General features: G+C 47.5%; 1 protein-coding gene across 1 annotated transcript in view; it reads left to right on the top strand.

Annotated features, from left to right (window-relative positions):
• The window catches only part of LOC139230187 (complement C4-A-like), a 186,096-nt gene that overhangs the window by 13,716 nt on the left and 149,822 nt on the right, over positions 1-22,558 (top strand). Inside the window, exons 3-6 of the mRNA XM_070862027.1 lie at positions 4,817-4,997; positions 7,615-7,685; positions 9,718-9,803; positions 11,256-11,338. Coding sequence (XP_070718128.1) covers positions 4,817-4,997; positions 7,615-7,685; positions 9,718-9,803; positions 11,256-11,338 — 421 coding nt within the window. The remainder of the gene's footprint in view (positions 1-4,816; positions 4,998-7,614; positions 7,686-9,717; positions 9,804-11,255; positions 11,339-22,558) is intronic.

The raw sequence follows: 22,558 nt of genomic DNA, 5'->3' as shown, positions 1-22,558 counted from the left end.
GTTTACAGAGAGAGGATGGTATAATGTGTGTTTACAGGGAGAGGATGGTATAATGTGTGTTTACAGAGAGAGGGTGGTATAATGTGTGTTTACAGGGAGAGGGTGGTATAATGTGTGTGTTTAGAGGGAGAGGATGTTATAATGTGTGTTTACAGAGAGAGGATGGTATAATGTGTGTTTACAGAGAGAGGATGGTACAATGTGTGTTTACAGAGAGAGAATGGTATAATATGTGTGTTTAGAGGGAGAGGATGTTATAATGTGTGTTTACAGAGAGAGGATGGTATAATGTGTGTTTACAGAGAGAGGATGGTACAATGTGTGTCTACAGAGAGAGGATGATATAATGTGTGATTACAGGGAGAGGATCGTATAATGTGTGCGTTTACAGGGAGAGGATGGTATAATGTGTGTGTTTACAGGGAGAGGATGGTATAATGTGTGTGTTTACAGGGAGAGGATGGTATAATGTGTGTGTTTACAGGGAGAGGATGGTATAATGTGTGTGTTTACAGGGAGAGCATGGTATAATATGTGTTTACAGAGAGAGGATGGTATAATGTGTGTTTTCAGAGAGAGGATGGGATAATGAATGTGTTTACAGGGAGAGGATGGTATAATGTGTGTTGACAGGGAGAGGATGGTATAATGTGTGTTTACAGGGAGAGGATGGTATAATGTGTGTGTTTACAGAGAGAGGATGGTATATAATGTGCGTTTACAGGAAGAGGATGGTATAATGTGTGTCTACAGAGAGAGGATGGTATAATGTTTGTTTACAGGGAGAGGATGGTATAATGTGTGTGTTTACAGGGAGAGGATGGTATAATGTGTGTTTACAGGGAGAGGATGGTATATAATGTGTGTTTACAAATGGAGGATGGTGTAATGTGTGTTTACAGGGAGAGGATGGTATAATGTGTGTTTACAGGGAGAGGATAGTATAATGTGTGTGTTTACAGGGTGAGGATGGTATAATGTGTGTTTACAGGGATAGGATAGTATAATGTGTGTTTACAGGGAGAGGATGGTATAATGTGTGTTTTACAGGGAGAGGATGGTATAATGTGTGTGTTTACAGGGAGAGGATGGTATAATGTGTGTGTTTACAGGGAGAGGATGGTATAATGTGTGTGTTTACAGGAAGAGGATAGTATAATGTGTGCTTACAGAGAGAGGATAGTATAATGTGTGTTTACAGGGAGAGGATGGTATAATGTGTGTTTACAGGGAGAGTATGGTATAATGTGTGTTTACAGGGAGAGGATGGTATAATGTGTGTTTACAGGGAGAGGATGATATAACGTGTGTGTTTACAGAGAGAGGATGGTATATAATGTGCGTTTACAGGAAGAGGATGGTATAATGTGTGTCTACAGAGAGAGGATGGTATAATGTGTGTTTACAGAGAGAGGATGGTATAATGTGTGTTTACAGGGAGAAGATGGTATAATGTGTGTGTTTACAGAGAGAGGATGGTATAATGTGTGTTTACAGGGAGAGGATGGTATAATGTGTGTTTACAGAGAGAGGGTGGTATAATGTGTGTTTACAGGGAGAGGGTGGTATAATGTGTGTGTTTAGAGGGAGAGGATGTTATAATGTGTGCTTACAGAGAGAGGATGGTATAATGTGTGTTTACAGAGAGAGGATGGTACAATATGTGTTTACAGAGAGAGAATGGTATAATGTGTGTGTTTAGAGGGAGAGGATGTTATAATGTGTGTTTACAGAGAAAGGATGGTATAATGTGTGTTTACAGAGAGAGGATGGTATAATGAGTGTGTTTACAGGGAGAGGATGGTATAATGTGTGTTTACAGGGAGAGGATGGTATAATGTGTGTTTACAGGGAGAGGATGGTATAATGTGAGTTTATAGGGAGAGGATGATATAATGTGTGTGTTTACAGAGAGAGGATGGTATATAATGTGCGTTTACAGGAAGAGGATGGTATAATGTGTGTCTACAGAGAGAGGGTGGTATAATGTGTGTGTTTAGAGGGAGAGGATGTTATAATGTGTGTTTACAGAGAGAGGATGGTATAATGTGTGTTTACAGAGAGAGGATGGTACAATGTGTGTCTACAGAGAGAGGATGATATAATGTGTGTTTACAGGGAGAGGATGGTATAATGTGTGTTTACAGAGAGAGGATGGTATAATGTGTGTTTTCAGAGAGAGGATGGGATAATGAATGTGTTTACAGGGAGAGGATGGTATAATGTGTGTTGACAGGGAGAGGATGGTATAATGTGTGTTTACAGGGAGAGGATGGTATAATGTGTGTTTACAGGGAGACGATGGTATAATGTGTGTTTACAGGGAGAGGATGATATAATGTGTGTGTTTACAGAGAGAGGATGGTATATAATGTGCGTTTACAGGAAGAGGATGGTATAATGTGTGTCAACAGAGAGAGGATGTTATAATGTTTGTTTACAGGGAGAGGATGGTATAATGTGTGTGTTTACAGGGAGAGGATGGTATAATGTGTGTTTACAGGGAGAGGATGGTATAATGTGTGTTTACAGGGAGAGGATGGTATAATGTGTGTGTTTACAGGGAGAGGATGGTATAATGTGTGTTTACAGGGAGAGGATGGTATAATGTGTGTTTAAAGGGAGAGGATGATATAATGTGTATGTTTGCATGGAGAGGATGATATAATGTGTGTGTTTGCAGGGAGAGGATGGGATAATATGTGTTTCCAGGGAGAGGATGGTATAATGTGTGTGTTTAAGGGAGAGGATGATATAATGTGTGTTTACAGGGAGAGGATGGTATAATGTGTGTTTACTGGGAGAGGATGGTATAATGTGTGTATTTACAAGGAGAGGATGATATAATGTGTGTTTACAGGGAGAGGATGGTATAATGTGTGTGTTTAAAGGGAGAAGATGGTATAATGTGTGTGTTTAAGGGAGAGGATGATATAATGTGTGTTTACAGGGAGAGGATGGTATAATGTGTGCTTACAGGGAGAGGATGGTATAATGTGTGTTTACTGGGAGAGGATGGTATAATGTGTGTGTTTAAAGGGAGAAGATGGTATAATGTGTGTGTTTACAGGGAGAGGATGGTATAATGTGTGTGTTTACAGGGAGAGGATGGGATAATGTGTGTGTTTACAGGGAGAGGATGGTCTTATATCTGTTTACAGGGAGAGGATGGTATAATATGTGTTGACAGGGAGAGGATGGTATAATGTGTGTGTTTACAAGTGGAGGATGGTGTAATGTGTGTTTACAGGGAGAGGATGGTATAATGTGTGTTTACAGGGAGAGGAGGTATAATGTGTGTTTACAGGGAGAGGATGGTATAATGTGTATGTTTACAGGGAGAGGATGGTATAATGCGTGTTTACAGAGAGAGGATGGTATAATGTGTGTTTACAGGGAGCGGATGGTATAATGTGTGTTTACAGAGAGAGGATGGAATAATGTGTGTGTTTACAGAGAGAGATTGGCTTAATGTGTATGTTTACAGGGAGAGGATGGTATAATGTGTGTCTACAGGGAGAGGGTGGTATAATGTGTGTTTACAGGGAGAGGATGGTATAATGTGTGTGTTTACAGGGAGAGGGTGGTATAATGTGTGTGTTTACAGTGAGAGGATGGTATAATGTGTGTGTTTACAGTGAGAGGATGGTATAATGTGTGTGTTTACAGGGAGAGGATGGTATAATGTGTGTTTGCAGGGAGAGGATGGTATAATGTGTGTGTTTACAGGGAGAGGGTGGTATAATGTGTGTGTTTACAGTGAGAGGATGGTATAATGTGTGTGTTTACAGTGAGAGGATGGTATAATGTGTGTGTTTACAGTGAGAGGATGGTATAATGTGTGTGTTTACAGGGAGAGGATGATATAATGTGTGTTTGCAGGGAGAGGATGGTATAATGTGTGTGTTTACAGGGAGAGGGTGGTATAATGTGTGTGTTTACAGTGAGAGGATGGTATAATGTGTGTGTTTACAGTGAGAGGATGGTATAATGTGTGTGTTTACAGGGAGAGGATGATATAATGTGTGTTTGCAGGGAGAGGATGGTATAATGTGTGTGTTTACAGGGAGAGGGTGGTATAATGTGTGTGTTTACAGGGAGAGGATGGTATAATATGTGTGTTTACAGGGAGAGGATGGTATAATGTGTGTTTACAGAGAGAGGATGGTATAATGTGTGTGTTTACAGGGAGAGGATGGTATAATATGTGTGTTTACAGGGAGAGGATGGTATAATATGTGTGTTTACAGGGAGAGGATTGTATAATGTGCATGTTTAAATTGAGTGGACAACATGATAGCGTGCATGCCAGATAGGGAGCGCTGCTCTTTCGGAGATGCCATCTTTTGGATGGGATGTTAAACTGAGATCCTCTCTCCCCTCCTGGGTGGACGCAAATGATCCCAAGGCTACGATTGGAAGAAGAGCCGTTTGAATTCTCCCCGCTGTCATGTGCCAATATTCCTCCTTCAACCATCGCCTGGTCAATATCACATTGCTGTTTCTGGGAGCTTGCTGTGCACAAATTGGGTTTCTGACATTGCAACAGTGACCGCACTTCAAAAAGTGCTTCATCGAGTGTAAAGCGCTTTGGGACGTCCTGAGATCGTGAAAGTCGCTGTATAAATGCAAGTTTGTTCTTTCTTTCTTTGAAACAATGGTGGCGTGAAGATTGGGGCTGTAATATATATGTTGTGCTTTCTAATTGCCGACCACAATTTGGTCCCGGTAGCCTCAGCCAGTTGGAGAAACTGTGGAATGGAAAGTAGTGCAGTAAGCTTGAGTAAGTGAACTGCGATCGCTCTACCTGTTGCAGGTTTCCCAGCTGAAGGTGAAGCAGCTGATGCTGTGGCGGCGACGCCAGAAATACGTCTACCTCGCGGCCGAAAGTCGGCAACTCCTCCCCCAGCGAAGGATGGTGCCCATCAAACTGTCCACCAAGAGGGGCTACATTTTCATTCAAACCGATCAGCCCATATACACACCCAACCAAAATGGTGAGTGCCTTTGTGCGGGAGAAGGAGAGATATTACTGGGGGCAGAGATAGCACGCTGAGTATCCCCACTGTGAGACACTTTAATTACCCTGTGAATGGAAGGAGGCATGGGAAACACAATGAGACCATCAATACTGACACAACACCAACCAGCATTTATAGCACATCGAATTTACAGCACAAAAACAGGCCATTCGGCCTGACAGGTCCATGCCGGTGTGGGTGTATGTGTGAGTGTGTGTTTCTGTGCCTGTGTGTGTGTGAGTGTATGTTTTTGTGCCTGTGTGTGTATATCTGAGTGTCTGTGTGCATTTCTGTGCCTGTGTGTGTATATGTGAATGTCTGTTTGCATTTCTGTGCCTGAGTGTGTCTGTGTGAGTGAGTGTGTGTTTCTGTATCTGTATGTGCGAGTGTCTGTGTGTGTGAGTGTGTGTTTCTGTGCCTGTGTGTGTATATGTGAGTGTCTGTGTGCATTTCTGTGCCTGTATGTGTATGTGTGAGTGTCTGTGTGTATTTCCGTGCCTGTGCGTGTCTGTATGTGCGAGTGTCTGTGTGTATGTGAGTATGTGTTTCCGTGTGTGTGTGAGTGTGTGTTTCTGTGTCTGTGTGTGTGTGTGTGTGTGTTTCTGTGCCTGTGTGTGAGTGTGTCTGTGCGAGGGTCTCTGTGTGTGTGCGTGTGTCAGCCTGTCTGTGTGAATGTGTGTGAGTGTCAGTGTGTCTGTGCATGTGAGTGTGCGTATGTGCTTCTGTGCCTGTGTGTGTGCAAGGGTGTGTTTGTGTGTGTGTGTGTGAGAGTGCGTGTCTGTCTGTGTGTGTGTGTGTTTTTTGACAAAGGAAATCCCGGGGAGACACAATATAGGACATAAAGTGAGAAGCAAAAAGAGTGAAGGAGAAACACAGAGAAAGAAATGGAGAGAGAGAAAGAATCAGAAACACAAAGACAGCAATGACAAGCAAAGATCAGTTCTTCACTGTACCTGCTGTCCAACGACCATGGGCTGCATTGTATATAACACTAGACGCTGCATATATGGCAGTGACTAACATTTAGTATCATAAAGGAGAGACATTGGGCTGGACAGACTGGATGCGGGGAAGATGTATCCCCTGGCTGGGAAGTCTAGAACAAGGGGTAACAGTCTCAGGATACGGGGTAGGAAATTTAGGACCGAGATGAGGAGAAATGTTTTCACTCAGAGGGTGGTGAACCTGTGGAATTCTCTACCACAGAAAGTTGTTGAGGCCAGTTCGTTAGATATATTCAAAAGGGAGTTAGATGTGCTCCTTACGGCTAAAGGGATTAAGGGGCATGGAGAGAAAGCAGGAATGGGGTACTGAAGTTGCATGATCAGCCATGATCTTATTGAATGGCGGTGCAGGCTCGAAGGGCCTCATGGCCGACTCCTGCACCTATTTTCTATGTTTCTATGTTCCAACAGCCCATTACACGCCCCGCGAGGAGCCTTCAACCCATTACACGCCCCACGAGAGCATCCTACAGCCCGTTACATGCTCCACGAGGGGCCTACAGCACGTTACACGCCCCGCGAGAGCGGCTGCAGTCCGTTACATGCCCCGCGAGAGCGGCCTACAGCCTGTTACATGGCCCGCAAGGGGCCTACAGCCCATTACACGCTCCAAGAGCAGCCTACAGCCCGTTACACGCCCCTCGAGAGACCTACAGCCCGTTACACGCCCCGCGAGTGGCCTGCAGCCCATTTCACACCCCGCAAGAGCGGCTGCAGTCCATTACATGCCCTGTGACAGCTGCCTACAGCCCGTTACACGTCCCACGAAGGGCCTACAGCCCGTTACACGCCCCGCGAGAGCTGCCTACAGCCCGTTACACGCCCGCGAGAGCGGCCTACAGCCCGTTACATGCCCCGCGAGGGGCCTACAGCCCATTACATAAGAACATAAGAAATAGGAACAGGAGTAGGCCATGCAGCCCCTTGAGCTGCTCCGTCATTCAATAAGATCATGGCTGATCTGATCATGGACTCAGCTACACGCCCCGCGAGCGGCCTACAGCCCGTTACACGTCCCGCGAGCGGCCTACAGCCCGTTACACGCCCCGCGAGCGGCCTACAGCCCGTTACATGCCCCGCGAGCGGCCGACAGCCCGTTACACGCCCCGCAAAGGGCCGACAGCCCGTTACACGCCCCGCGAGCGGCCGACAGCCCGTTACACGCCCTGCGAAGCTGTTGCAGGCATCGCCCAAGGCAGCCTCAGGGGCGCTACCACATTTTGGCTCCGGGGCAAAAACGGGATGCTGCTCACGGTGGTCGGCTGGACGTCCTCGTTGCTGGTGCAGCGGAGCGGGGTGCTACCGGTTAGCGCCGCAACTAATCTCCCGCCGAATTTCGCGGGAGTCGGTAGCAGTGCCGTGCCCGGAGGAAAAGTTGCTCATGATCTGTCAACGCCCCCCCCCCCCCACCCCCGAGGGCACCAATGAGAGGTGCAAATGCCCTGAATCTTTCCCCCATCGAGTTTAAAAAGTAAAATGATTTGAATCCAAGTAGTGCTTGGACGGACGAGTAGGGAAAAGCTGTGCATTCAAATTGCTACAGGGGAACCAATGAATTGATACATTTGTCGTCTTTTATTACGTTTCAGTGAGGTACAGAATATTTACTCTGGATCACTACATGAGACCAGTGAATGCGGAACTGAGCGTCTCCCTATACGTGAGTAGACTGCAAACTATTACAACAGTGACTGCCACTGCCCAGTGCTATACCTGTGCCTCTTTGACCACAGCTGGAGTGAGATTCCAGTGCTGGGGGCGGGGGGAGGGGGGGTAACCCCAATTACTGGTCTTTTTGTAAAACGGGTGATATTGGATGTTAGAAAAGAAAATCAGGTGGGGTGTATAATGGGCGGCTGGTCAGATATCTATCACACAAAGTCAAAATTAACAGCCTGAAGTCTTGCAGAACTGAAACCACAATTTTTTTTGCCGTCGCCCCCATTGTGTGACAATTAATAGGACTGCTCCTAGGCCTGGCCAAGGGGGCCATTAACAGGTCCAGGCAGCGGACGGTCGAGGGGGTCATTCAGCCCGACTGCCTGCCTCCCTTCCGTGGCTACGTCCACGCCAGGGTGTGTCCCTGGAGATGGAGCACGCGGTGTCCACAGGTACGCTCGGGGCCTTCCGCCAGAGGTGGGCGCCGGTGGGACTGGAGTGCATCATCACCCCCGGCAACCAAGTTTAAATTTGACCATTTAAGGTTCACAAAGTTTCATTTGTTCATTTGTCGGTTCGAGTGCCCCTTTAATAAGGGGGCACTCAGCTTTTGCGTTTAATTAAAACAGTTGTGTGACAATTGACTGAGGCAGCTACAAGCCCAATAATGTCCCAGGAATAAATTGTGGCAATGTCGGGGGCAATGTTACCCTAACTCTCCAGGCGGGGATGCCACGGGACCGGATGGACGACGTTGACACCAATGGAGATGGAATCCAGCATTGCTCCCCGATCCCCGCCAGCTTCCCGACGGGCGGGTTGGGTAAAAATAGCTCCCGCATTGAGAATAGTCAGAGGGGGTGCATGTGCATCACACTTGGTTACTAGGAACACAACACCACGGATTGAGAAGGGAGATAGCTATCCAGTAAATCTCCTTGGGGCTTGATTCTCACTTCTGGTGCGGGTGGAGAGGGAATCGAGTGCGATGGAGAGGACGATCGAGCGGAACGTATCGCGCGCGGCCGATCAGATGCCCTCTAATTTAGCGGCCGCACTGAGTGAAAATGACCCCTTTTTCTGAGGAAGTTGTAGATATGGAAGATAAGGACACTTCAATCCGATAGTTTGTTTGGCGGTGAAAAGCTTTTGATCCAGTTTCACATGGAGACAGTCAAACTATTCAATGTGGTGTTAACGTGTTTAGTTAACTTCAAATACTTTCCTGATGTTGTTGGAATCATCATCATAGGCAGTCCCTCGAAGCGAGGATGACTTGCTTCCACGCCAAAAAGTGATGAGTTCACAGGTGTTACAATGAAGGACCTAATATTCCAGATCCCGAACTACATCCTCAAGGGTGGAAGATGCCTGTGCGTGGATTTTTTTAATGTGTGGTGACCGTTGCACACCAGCCACCACACGGGCTTGACAGAGCTAGGTCTTGGTCCAGTGGCAAGGGTTAACCAAGACAACTGGAGACCTGCTCTGCTGCACGGACCGAGTGTGCACACATATCGCAGTGTGGGCTGGGCCCGTGCTGTCCCTGGGCCCTCGGCTCCTCTGGGCCCCAGACTCACACCTCTCCTGGGCCCCGGTCACTTCCCTCTACAGACTCTTGCCGCTCCTTCGCCCCTCCTGCTGTGCCTGCCCGCACTGCGATCAGCGACCTGACTTCATAGCCATTGCCCTCCTGCAGCAGCACGCGCTGCTCCCTGCAGTGGTATACCGCAGCACGCTGCTCCCTCTAACACCCCCGGCCTGCTGATGGTCTTGTAGGCCGGGATCGTGCCGATTTCCGGGTCAGGTTGCTGCACGTTGCTCCCTCTAACACCCCCGGCCTGCTGATGGTCTTGCAGGCCGGGATCACGCCGATTTCCGGGCCAGGCAATGGAGCCACAGACGAAGGAGCTGAATTATCACAAGTGGCCAGCAAAGCAATTTTATCTAAAAAGGTTGTTTAAAATGGAGCCATTCCACAATCTTGGCCCAGGTGCCTGCTTTAACAGTGCGCGCACTTTATTTTTTACCAGAACTCCAGAAACATGCAGCTCATGGGAGCGAACTGGATGTCAGAGAAAGTGAAGTTACTTCGAACAAAAATCCCCGATAATGAGGAGTAAGTTATTAAAGTTATTCATTTCAATTCTAAAACATTCAGGAGAGCATTGTGTACACGGAAATCTATCAATGGACTGACAATATAGCCAGAGAAACTTGCATTTATATAGCGCCTTTCACAACCTCAGGACATCCCAAAGAACTTTGCAGCCAATGAAGTACATTTGAACTATAATCACTACTCTAATGTAGGAAGCACAACAGCTAATTTTCGCACAGAAAGATCCCACAACAGCAATGTGATAATGACCAGATAATCTTTTTTTTCTCCACGATGTTGGTTGAGGGATAAATATTGGTTAGGACACCAGGAAGAAATTGCATATAGCCCCCACCCGATAGTCAGTCCCGCTGCCTTCAATGGAACTGAATGTGGAGTGTGAGGTGTAACTGGCGGTGTATGCGATTCCCGCCCAAGGCCAATTTCAGGAAGAATAGAAAAGCAGAGTATTATTTAAATGGAGAGAGACTACAAAATGCTGCAGTACAGAGGGACCTGGGGGTCCTTGTGTATGAAACACAAAAAGTTAGTATGCAAGTAATCAGAAAGGCAAATGGAATTTGCAAGGGGGATGGAGTATAAAAGCAGAGAAGTCCTGCTACAACTGCACAGGTTATTGGTGAGGCCACACCTGGAGTACTGCATACAGTTTTGGTCTCCTTATTTAAGGAAGGATATACTTGCATTGAAGGCTGTTCAGAGAAGGTTCACTAGGTTGATTTCTGAGGACTTATGAGGAACGGTTGAGTAGGTTGGGTTTATACTCATTGGCGTTTAGAAGAATGAGAGGTGATCTTATTGAAACCTATAAGATAATGAGGGGGCTTGACAGGGTCGATGCAGAGAGGATGTTTCCCTCATGGGGGAATCTAGAACTAGGTGGCATAGTTGCCGAATAATGGGTCGCCCATTTAAAACTGAGATGAGGAGGAATTTCTTCTCTCAGAAGGTTGTGAATCTTTGGAATTCTCTCCCCCAGAGAGCTGTGGAGGCTGGGTCATTGAATATATTTAAGACTGAGATAGACAGATTTTGAATGATAAGGGAGTGAAGGGTTATGGGGAGCGGGTAAGGAAATGGAGTTGAGTCCATGATCAGATCAACCATGATCTTATTGAATGGCGGAGCAGGCTCCAGGGGTCAAATGGCCTACTCCTGCTCCTATTTCTTATGTTCTTATGTTCACCCCTCGATTATCGGAGAGTCGCGGGCGCAGACAAGCCGCGTGCTCCAGGTCAGGTTCCAGATATATGTCCCAAGGGATGTCGCAACTCCAGACATAATGGTCAGCGCATTGCTCAGCTCCCTCAGATCACACCTTACAAAACGTACTGTAGAAGAGAACACTTGAATCCTCCCAAAGTATTTTTGCAATGGGATGCACTGAAAACGTTGGTGTGCTTATTTAAAACAAAATAAATCTGTTTTCTTTGTGTGTTTCCAAAACAGGCCTGGGATTTGGCGAATAGAGGCACAGTTTTCGGATTCGCCCATGTCCAAGGTGTCAGCGCAGTTTGAAGTGAAGGAATTCGGTGAGTGGGCCATTCACGGCCGGTGAAACAATGCCTGTAATGACGAGGTAGTTAGCTATTTGCTGCGGTTATTAATGTGCGTTAAATGTGTAGCATCATTTTACTGAAACCATACAGCTGGAAACCGAAACACTGTAAATAATTATTTCCCCCGACCTTGGGATGGTATAATGAGTCTGAGTAGATATTTGGACACAATTCCTAGGTAAAGAACAGATAGAAAGCATTTACTAGAAACATAGAAACATAGAAAATAGGTGCAGGAGTAGGCCATTCGGCCCTTCGAGCCTGCACCACCATTCAATAAGATCATGGCTGATCATTCACCTCAGTACCCCTTTCCTGCTTTCTCTCCATACCCCTAGATCCACTTAGCCATAAGGGCCACATCTAACTCCCTTTTGAATATATCTAACGAACTGGCCTCAATAACTTTCTGTGATAGAGAATTCCACATGCTCACAACTCTCTGAGTGAGGAAGTTTTTCCTTATCTCGGTCCTAAATGGCTTACCTACCCCTTATCCTTAGACTGTGACCCCTGGTTCTGGACTTCCCCAACATTTTTCCTGCATCTAACCTGTCCAATCCCATCAGAATTTTATATGTTTCCATGAGATCCCCTCTCATACTTCTAAATTCCATTGCATATAAGCCTAGTCGATCCAGTCTTTCTTCATATGTCAGTCCTGCCATCCCGGGAATCAGCCTGGAGAACCTTCACTGCACTCCCTCAATAGCAAGAATGTCCTTCCTCAGATTAGGAGACCAAAACTGAACACAATATTCAAGGTGTGGCCTCACCAAGGCCCTGTACAACTGCTCTGATACTCAAATCCTCTCGCTATGAAGGCCAACATACCATTTGCCTTCTTCACCGCCTACTGTACCTGTATGCCAACTTTCAATGACTGATGAATTATGACACCCAGGTCTCGTTGCACCTCCCCTTTACTAATCTGTCACCATTCAGATAATAATCTTCCTTCCTGCTTTTACCACCAAAGTGGATAACCTGATATTTAGCTACATTATACTGCATCTGCCATGTATTTGCCCACTCACCTAACCTGTCCAAGTCACCCTGCAGCTTCTTAGCATCCTCCTCACAGCTCACACTGCCACCCAGCTTAGTGTCATCTGCAAACTTGGAGATATTACATTCAATTCCTTTGTCTAAATCATTAATGTATATTGTAAATAGCTGGGGTCCCAGCACTGAACCTTGTGGTACCCCACTATTCACTGCCTGCCATTCTGAAAAGGACCCATTTATTCCTATTCTTTGCTTCCTGTCTGCCAACCAGTTCTCTATCCACGTTAGTATATTACCCCTTATACCATGTGTTTTAATTTTGCACATTAATCTCTTGTGTGGGACCTTGTCAAAAGCCTTTTGAAAGTCTAAATACGCCACATCCACTGGCTCCCCTTTGAACACTCTACTAGTTACATCCTCAAAAAATTCTGGAAGATTTGTCAGCATAATTTCCCTTTCGTAAATCCATGCTGACTTGGACCGATCCTGTCACTGCTTTCCAAATGCGCTGCTATTTCATCTTTAATAATTAATTCCAACATTTTTCCCACCACCGATGTCAGGCCGACTGGTTTATAATTCCCTGTTTTCTCTCCCCCTCCTTTTTTAAAAAGTGGGGTTACATTAGCTACCCTCCAGTCCACAGGAACTGCTCAAGAATCTATAGAATGTTGGAAAATGACCACCAATGCATCCACTATTTCTAGGGCCACTTCCTTAAGTACTCTGGGATGCAGACTATCAGGCTCTGGGGATTTATCGGCCTTCAATCCCATCAATTTTCCGTACACAGTTTACTGACGAATAAGGATTTCCTTTAGTTCCTCCTTCTCGCTCGACCCTCGGTCCCCTAATATTTCTGGAAGGTTATATGTATCTTCCTTAGTGAAGACATAACCAAAGTATTTGTTCAATTGGTCTCTCATTTCTTTGTTCTCCATTATAAATTCACATGATTCTGACTGCAAGGGACCCACATTTGTCTTCACTAATCTTTTTCTCTTCACATATCTTTAGAAGCTTTTGCAGTCAGTTTTTATGTTCCCTGCAAGCTTACTCTTATATTCTATTTTCCCCTTCCTAAATAAACCCTTTGTCCTGCTCTGCTGAATTCTAAATTTCTCCAAGTCCTCAGGTTTGCTGCTTTTTCTGGCCAATTTGTATGCCTCTTCCTTGGATTTAACATTATTCCTAATTTCCCTTATAAGCCACGATTGAGCCACCTTCCCTGTTTTATTTTTACACCAGCCAGTTGTTGAAGTTCATCCATGTGATCTTTAAATGTTTGCCATTGCCGATCCACTGTCAACCCTTTAAGTATCATTCGTCAGTCTATTCTAGCCAATTCACATCTCATACCATCGAAGTTACCTTTCTTTAAGTTCAGGACTCTAGTCTCTGAATTAACTGTGTAACTCTCCATCTTAATGAAGAATTCTACCATATTATGGTCACTCTTCCCCAAGGGGCCTCGCATTAACAAGATTGTTAATTAATCCTCTCTCATTACACAACACCCAGTCTAGGATGGCCAGCTCTCTAGTTGGTTCCTCGACATATTGGTCCAGAAAACCATTCCTTATAGACTCCAGGAAATCCTCCTCCACTGTATTGCTACCAGTTTGGTTAGCCCAATCTATATGTAGATTAAAGTCACACATGATAACTGCTTTATCTTTATTGCATGCATCCCTAATTTCCTGTTTGATGCTGTCCCCAACCTCACTATGACTGTTTGGTGGTCTGTACACAACTCCCACTAGTGATTTCTGCCCTTTAGTGTTCTGCAGCTCTACCCATACAGATTCCACATCATCCAAGCTAATGTCCTTCCTTACTATTGCGTTAATCTCCTCTTTAACCAGCAATGCGACCCCACCTCCTTTTCCTTTCTGTCTATCTTTCCTGAATATTGAATACCCCTGGATGTTGAGTTCCCCGATTTGGTCACCCTGGAGCCATGTCTCCTTTCATAACCTCAGGATGTCCCAAAGCTTTTTACTGCCAATGGAGTACTTTTTTTGAAGTGTCATCAATATTATAATGTGGGAAACATGACAGCCAAAATGTGTACAGCAAGCTCCCAGCAATGTAATAATGACCCAGCTTATCTGGATTTTTTTAAAAAGAGATGTTGACTGAGGGATAAATATTGGGATAACTCCCCTGCTCTTCTTCAAAATAATACTGTCCACCTGAGAGAACAGACGGGGGCCTCGGTTTAACACCTCATCCGAAAGACGGCACCCCCGACAGTGCAGCACTCCCTCAGTACTGCACTGGGAATGTTGGCCTGGATTGCCCTGGAATAGAAAGTCCATCAAATGGTCCTGTTGCCCTTGAATGGATAATGCCGATACCCCAGAGCGAAATGCATTTTCTATCGGAATTGGCCGAAAATAAACTACGGCCTAGAAATTGGGCTGTTTTGTGCCCCCTGTTAGCACCCCCTGGATGCTAACCGGGTGCAAACGTCCTTTCACTCGGGCTAATGCCCCCTGCTACATTTAGCGGCAGCGGTAACCCGTAGCGCCGAGCTCCGCTGCGCTGCCGATAATGACATCATCACCCTGCGCAGCGCCCCGGAACAAAAATTGAGGAGCGCCCCCCCTGAAGCTGTACCGGGCGTTAACAGGGGACGTGAACCGGGCTGCAGGAAGCTCGCGGGGCGCTACTTAAAGGGGAGGTATGGTGGGCCATTGATTAAAAAAAAATCGGACTCATTTCTTCTGCGTTGTGCGTTGCCCTTCGGACACGGGGTCGATGCCGTAGATCGGTCAGCCGGGCACGCTGCTTGAGTGCCGTGCAGTGGGCGCGGCACTCCCCGCGCCCCCCCCCCCCCCCGGCGGTCCAGGGAGGCCCGCTTCTCACCTGCAGAGTTTGCAGCTTGGACCTTCACCTTTAATGAAGGGGAGAGCCCCTCCTACGCGGCAGCTCTCCGCGGCCCGGTGCTTTGCTTCCGCTCTAGAAATGAGTTCTCAGGTGACTGAAGAGTCCAATGCGGGACCTACAGTCTCTGTCGCAGGTGGGGGCAGATGGTGTGCCGGAGAATGCCGTCAGGGTAGCGGCCTGCGGCCCCGACCTGCAAGGACCATCGGCGGGTCGGGGCCTTCGAAGGACTTCAAGGGACAGCACGTGCTGGAGAGCAACGGCTGCGAAGAGGGCTACTGGATTGGACGTCACCATAATCCAGGTCGGTGATTGGAGTGTGAGCAGGTGAGAGACTGGAGAGGGACGTGATCGGGACCCAGGAGAGGCGAGAGTTCGGGATCCAGGAGAGGCGAGGGCCCAGGGGCAGCACGGGCCAGCCCACACTGCGATATGTGTGCGCATTAGGTCCATGCAGCAGAGCTGGTCTCTAGTCGTCTTGGTCAATCCTTGCCACTGGACCAAGACCGAGTTCTGTGTAGCGGCCACCACACGTTAAAAAAATCCACGCGCAGGCATCTTCCACCCTTCAACGTGTAGTTCGGGACCTGGAATATCCAGTCCTTTTTGGCGTGGAAGCAAGTCATCCTCGATATGAGGGACCGCCTATGGTGAGTGCCTAGCGCTGCGTCCCACAACCGCCCCAGAAAGGAAGTGGAACGTGTTATGTTGTGCTCCACTTCCTTTCGGGGGCGGTACCCCAGAATTTTTCAAACGGGGCCTGTCGCAAAATATCCTGCCTCCCAGATGTTACCGCCCTCAAACGCGGTGCGAGGAATGTCACCCCCTACTCGTGCCTCTCATTACAGAATTGTGCCTGGGTGCAATCCCTGGACAGCGACAGCAATACAAGAGTGCCGCGATCACACCAAAACTCACATATGACAAGAGTTGTACTGATAACTCAACACTGCGGTATATCACCTGCATGTCGAAGAGTAAGCGGGGTTTTCTCCGAACTTCTGCTGAAGTTACGTCAGGGGAGAGGGAGAAGTCCCGGTGAAATTCCCGGCTTTGCCTTTTTTTTTTAAGAGAGTCGTTAGCTCATTCTAATCGAAGGTATCTAATATTTCGCTCAAAGTTTGAGTGAGTTATTCAATGAGCACAACTAAGAGATGGTTTACGTCAGACAGCAGTGATGCCAGAGGAGACAACAGTCTAGACGCGTTCAACCTGGAGGAAGGTGTTTCACTTTTGTTATGTATTTAACCCTGTGTAACCTGTATGACACCTGACCACTAGAGGGCCCAGCTGTTGGAGTCCCAAGGGATCCCTTGGGAGCACCGTATATAAGCAGGCCACCCACGAGGTGCCTGCACTCTGGAGTCTTATTAAAGGAGCTAAGGTCACACTTGCTCATTGTACACAGTACTCAGTTTCATCCTTTATTATGAGTGTACCAATTGGCAACGAGATAACGAATAACCGTGCGAAAATGCAAAGAACAGTCAGTATCCTGGAGAAGTTCTCAGAAGGGGACGATTTGGAGGCCTTCGTGGAGAGACTCGACCAATACTTCATGGCCAATGAGCTGGAAGTGGACGAGAACGCTACCAAACGAAGAGCGATCCTCCTAACTATCTGTGGGGCAACAACCTATGGCCGCATGAAGAATCTCCTGGCCCCGGCAAAACCAACAGAGAAATCCTATGAAGAATTGTGTACACAGGTCCGGGAGCACCTAAATCCTAAGGAAAGTGTTCTGATGGCGAGATATCGGTTCGACACGTGTCAACGATCGGAGGGCCAGGAAATGGCGAGCTATATCGCCGAACTAAGGCGCCTCACAGGACATTGTGAGTTTGAGGGATTCCTAGAACAAATGCTCAGAGACTTTTTTGTACTGGGCAACGGATATGAGACAATCCTTCGCAAACTGTTGACTGTAGAAACTCCGAATCTAAGTAAAGCCATAACGATAGCACAGGCATTTCTGTCCACCAGCGACAACACCAAACAGATTTCGCAGAGTAAAGAAGTTTTGGCCAGTACGGTGCATAAAGTAACGTCGGTTTCGAGCAGAAATGTACATGGCAGAACGTACACGCCGGCTGCTGCTGCCCGACCTCAGTTGACCCAGAGTCTGCCATCAATCGTTAATGCGAGGCAGTTAACACCTTGTTGGCGTTGTGGAGGTGATCATCGGGCCCATCAATGCCGCTTTAAGCACTATGCGTTGCAGAACAATGGGACACCTCTAACGAATGTGCAGACAAGCTGCAAACCCTGCAAACCTATGGTATATTTGGACTTTCAGAAGGCTTTCGACAAGGTCCCACACAAGAGATTAATGTGCAAAGTTAAAGCACATGGGATTGGGGGTAGTGTGCTGACATGGATTGAGAACTGGTTGTCAGACAGGAAGCAAAGAGTAGGAGTAAATGGGTACTTTTCAGAATGACAGGCAGTGACTAGTGGGGTACCGCAAGGTTCTGTGCTGGGGCCCCAGCTGTTTACATTGTACATTAATGATTTAGACGAGGGGATTAAATGTAGTATCTCTAAATTTGTGGATGACACTAAGTTGGGTGGCAGTGTGAGCTGCGAGGAGGATGCTATGAGGCTGCAGAGTGACTTGGATAGGTTAGGTGAGTGGGCAAATGTGTGGCAGATGAAGTATAATGTGGATAAATGTGAGGTTATCCACTTTGGTGGTAAAAACAGAGAGACAGACTATTATCTGAATGGTGACAGATTAGGAAAAGGGAAGGTGCAACGAGACCTGGGTGTCATGGTACATCAGTCATTGAAGGTTGGCATGCAGGTACAGCAGGCGGTTAAGAAAGCAAATGGTATGTTGGCCTTCATAGCAAGGGGATTTGAGTACAGGGGCAGGGAGGTGTTGCTACAGTTGTACAGGGCCTTGGTGAGGCCACACCTGGAGTATTATGTACAGTTTTGGTCTCCTAACTTGAGGAAGGACATTCTTGCTATTGAGGGAGTGCAGCGAAGATTCACCAGACTGATTCCTGGGATGGTGGGACTGACCTATCAAGAAAGACTGGATCAACTGGGCTTGTATTCACTGGAGTTCAGAAGAGTGAGAGGGGACCTCATAGAAACGTTTAAAATCCTGACGGGTTTAGACAGGTTAGATGCAGGAAGAATGTTCCCAATGTTGGGGAAGTCCAGAACCAGGGGTCACAGTCTGAGGATATGGGGGAAGCCATTTAGGACCGAGATGAGGAGAAACTTCTTCACCCAGAGAGTGGTGAACCTGTGGAATTCTCTACCACAGAAAGTAGTTGAGCCCAATTCACTAAATATATTCAAAAGGGAGTTAGATGAAGTCCTTACTACTTGGGGGATCAAGGGTTATGGCGTGAAAGCAGGAAGGGGGTACTGAAGTTTGATGTTCAGCCATGAACTCATTGAATGGCGGTGCAGGCTAGAAGGGCTGAATGGCCTGCTCCTGCACCTATTTTCTATGTTTCTATGTTTCTAAACCACCACGTTGCAGAGGAAGATCGATCCACTGTGGATCAGGCTGAATTGGAGACTCGTACTGAGGAGGCAGAAGTGTACGGGGTACACACATTCACCATGAAATGTCCACCAATAATGTTGACAGTTGAACTGAACGGTATTCCAGTATCTATGGAACTGGACATGGGGGCAAGTCAGTCCATAATCAGTAAAAAGGCCTTCGACAGGTTGTGGGGCAAAAAGGCACACAGGCCCAAGCTCAGCCCCATTCACCAAACTAAGGACTTACACTAAGGAACTAATCTCTGTAATTGGCAGTGCAGAAGTCAAAGTCTCCTATGATGGAGCGGTGCACGAACTCCCGCTGTGGATTGTGCCAGGGGATGGCCCCATGTTGTTTGGCAGAAGCTGGCTGGGAAAAATCCGCTGGAACTGGGACGACATCCGAGCGCTTTCAGCCGTCGACGACGCCTCTTGTACCCAGGTTCTGAGCAAGTTTCCATCGTTGTTCGAGCCAGGAATTGGAAGCTTCTTGGGGGCGAAAGTGCAGATCCATTTGGTTCCCGGTACGTGACCCATCCACCACAAGGCACGGGCAGTACCTTATATGATGTGTGAGAAAGTGGAAATTGAGCTGGACAGGCCGGTGGAATTCAATGAGTGGGCCAGTCCGATTGTCCCTGTATTCAAGGAGGACGGTACGGTTAGAATTTGTGGGGACTATAAAGTAACGACTAACCGTTTTTCGCTGCAGGACCAGTATCCGCTACCCAAGGCAGACGACCTATTTGCGACCCTGGCTGGAGGGAAGACGTTCACCAAGCTGGACCTGACCTCGGCCTACATGACGCAGGAGCTGGAGGAGTCTTGGAAAGGCCTCACCTGCATCAACACGCACAAAGATCTGTTTATCTACAACTGGTGCCCGTTGGGGATTCGGTTGGCCGCAGCTATCTTCCAGCGGAACATGGAGAGCCTGCTAAAGTCGGTTCGTTGCACAGTGGTTTTCCAGGACGACATATTGGTTACAGGTCAGGACACCATGGAGCACTCGAAGAATCTGGAAGAGGTTCTTAGTCGGTTGGATCGCGTGGGGCTCAGGTTGAAACGCTCGAAGTGTGTTTTTCTGGCGCAGGAGATCGAGTTCTTGGGAAGAAGAATCGCAGCAGACGGCATCAGACCCACCGACGCCAAGATGGAGGCCATCAAGAACGCGCCGAGACCACAGAATGTGGCGGAGCTGCGGTCGTTCCTGGGACTCCTTAACTATTTCGGTAATTTCCTACCTGGGTTAAGCACCCTGCTAGAACCCCTACATGTGTTACTGTGCAAGGGAGATGGAATTCACAAGAGGCTGCCTTTAAGAAAACCAGAAATCGGTTGTGTTCAAACAAACTGCTTGAATTGTATAACCCTGTAAACGATTAGTGCTAGCTTGCAATGCATCCTCATACGGGGTCGGGTGTGTGCTACAACAGGCTAATGAATTGGAGATTTTGCAACCGGTCGCTTATGCATCCAGGAGTTTGTCCAAGGCCGAAAGGGCCCACAGCATGATTGAAAAAGAGGCTCTGGCGTGCGTCTATGGGGTGAAAAAAATGCACCAGTACTTATTTGGCTTCAAGTTTGAGCTTGGAACTGACCACAAGCCGCTCATATCGCTGTTCTCTGAGAGCAAAGGGATTAATACCAATGCCTCTGCCCGCATCCAAAGATGGGCACTCACTCACGCTGTCGGCATACAACTATGTAATCCACCACAGACCGGGCACAGAGAACTGCGCAGAGGCTCTGTCGGCTGCCATTGTCCACCACTGGAGTGGAAATGACACAGCCAGCGGACTTGCTCTTGGTCATGGAGGCATTTGAGAACGAGAAGTCCCCCATTACGGCCCACCAGATCAGGACCTGGACTAGCCAGGATCCTTTACTGCCCTTGGTAAAAAACTGTGTCCTCCATGGGAGCTGGTCCGGTGTCCCAGTGGAGATGCAGGAGGCGATTAAGCCGTTCCACAGATGCAAAGACGCGTTGTCCCTGCAGACGGACTGTCTATTATGGGGCAATCGCATGGTCTTACCCAAGAAAGACAGACATATGTTCATATGTGAACTGCACAACACCCACCCAGGCATTGTAATGATGAAATCCATAGCCAGATCCCATGTGTGGTGACCTGGCATTGACTCAGAGCTAGAGTCATGTGTGCACCAGTGCAACACTTGCTCTCAGCTGAGCAATACATCCAGAGAGGCACCGCTAAGCTTGTGGTCATGGCCCTCCAAACCATGGTCAATGATCCACGTAGGCTATGCAAGCCTATTTCTAGGCAAAATGTTTTTGGTTGTCGTGGATGCTTACTCAAAATGGATGAATGTGCAATAATGTCTGTAAGCACGTCCACGGCCACTATTGAAAGCCTACGCGCCATGTTTGCCATGCACGGCTTGCCTGATGTCCTAGTCAGCGACAATAGGTCTTGCTTCACCAGTGCTGAATTCAAGGAATTCATGACCTGCAACGGGATCAAACATGTCACATCTGCCCCGTTCAAGCCCACATCCAACGGCCAGGCAGAACAGGCAGTTCAGACCATCAAGCAAAGCTTGAAACATGTGTTGAAAGGCTCCCTGCAGACCCGGCTGTCCCGAGTGCTGCTCAGCTACCGCACCAGACCCCACTCACTCACCGGGGTTCCCCCAGCCGAGCTGATCATGAAAAAACAAGGCTCTTTCTTGTCCACCCTGATCTCCATGACAAAGTGTGTACCATGACATCGCAAATTTGTCACGCAATTTTGAGATCAATGATCCCGTGTTTGTGCTTAATTATGGACATGGTCCCAAATGGCTCGCTGGCACGGTCACAGCCAAGGAGGGGAGTAGGGTGTTTCAGGTCAAATTGGTCAATGGACAAATGCATAGAAAACATTTGGACCAAATCAAATTGCGGTTCACTAACAGCTACGAACGACCCGAAGAGGACACCACTAACTTTGACCCTCCAACACACACACACAAGTGGCAACTGACATCATGGTTGACCACGAAACCGAACTCACCATCCCCAGCAGCCTGGCAAGGCCGGCTGCCCAACAGCCCAGTGAAGAACTGACCAACTCACCCACACCAACATTTGTACCGAGACAATCGACAAGGGAGCTTAAAGCCCAAATCGTCTCACCTTGTAAATAAGTGTAGTGTTGACTTCACGGGGGAGTGATGTTATGTTTTTAACTCCTTGTACCTGTATTGCACCTGGCCACCAGAGAGACCACCTGTTGGAGTCCCAAGGGATCCCAGCATCGAATTGCAAGGATTCACGACCCTCTGAGTGAAGACGTTCCTCTTCATCTCTGTCTTAAAAAGCCAGCCCCTTACCCTGAGACTGTGCCCCCTTGTTCTCGACTCTCTAGCCAGGGGAAACACCCTCTCAGCATTTATCCTGTCAATCCCCTTCAGAATCTTACATGTTTCAATGTGATCTACTCTGATTCTTCTAAACTCCAGAGATTATAGGCCTAATGTACTCAATCTCAATAGGATTTGGCATTCTCATGCCATGGATAGGGTTCGATTCCTGCCCAGGGAATTATTTTTTAGCAATTAACTATCCCCAAATTCCCTCTCCCCAAATTCCTTCTCCCCAAATTCCCCCACCTCCAAATTCCCTCTCCCCAAATTCCCTCTCCCCAAATTCCCTCTCCCCAAATTCCTTCTCCCTAAATTCCCTCGCCCCCAAATTCCCTCTCCCCAAATTCCCTCTCCCCAAATTCAACCTTCTCCCCAGATTCCCTCTCCCCCAAATTCCCTCTCCCCCAAATTCACTCT

Source organism: Pristiophorus japonicus, chromosome 19 (assembly GCF_044704955.1).
Source record: "Pristiophorus japonicus isolate sPriJap1 chromosome 19, sPriJap1.hap1, whole genome shotgun sequence".
Classification (NCBI taxonomy): Eukaryota; Metazoa; Chordata; class Chondrichthyes; family Pristiophoridae; genus Pristiophorus; species Pristiophorus japonicus.
The sequence above is the reverse complement of the archived record's forward strand: the minus strand, read 5'-3'. Positions and strand labels throughout refer to the sequence as shown.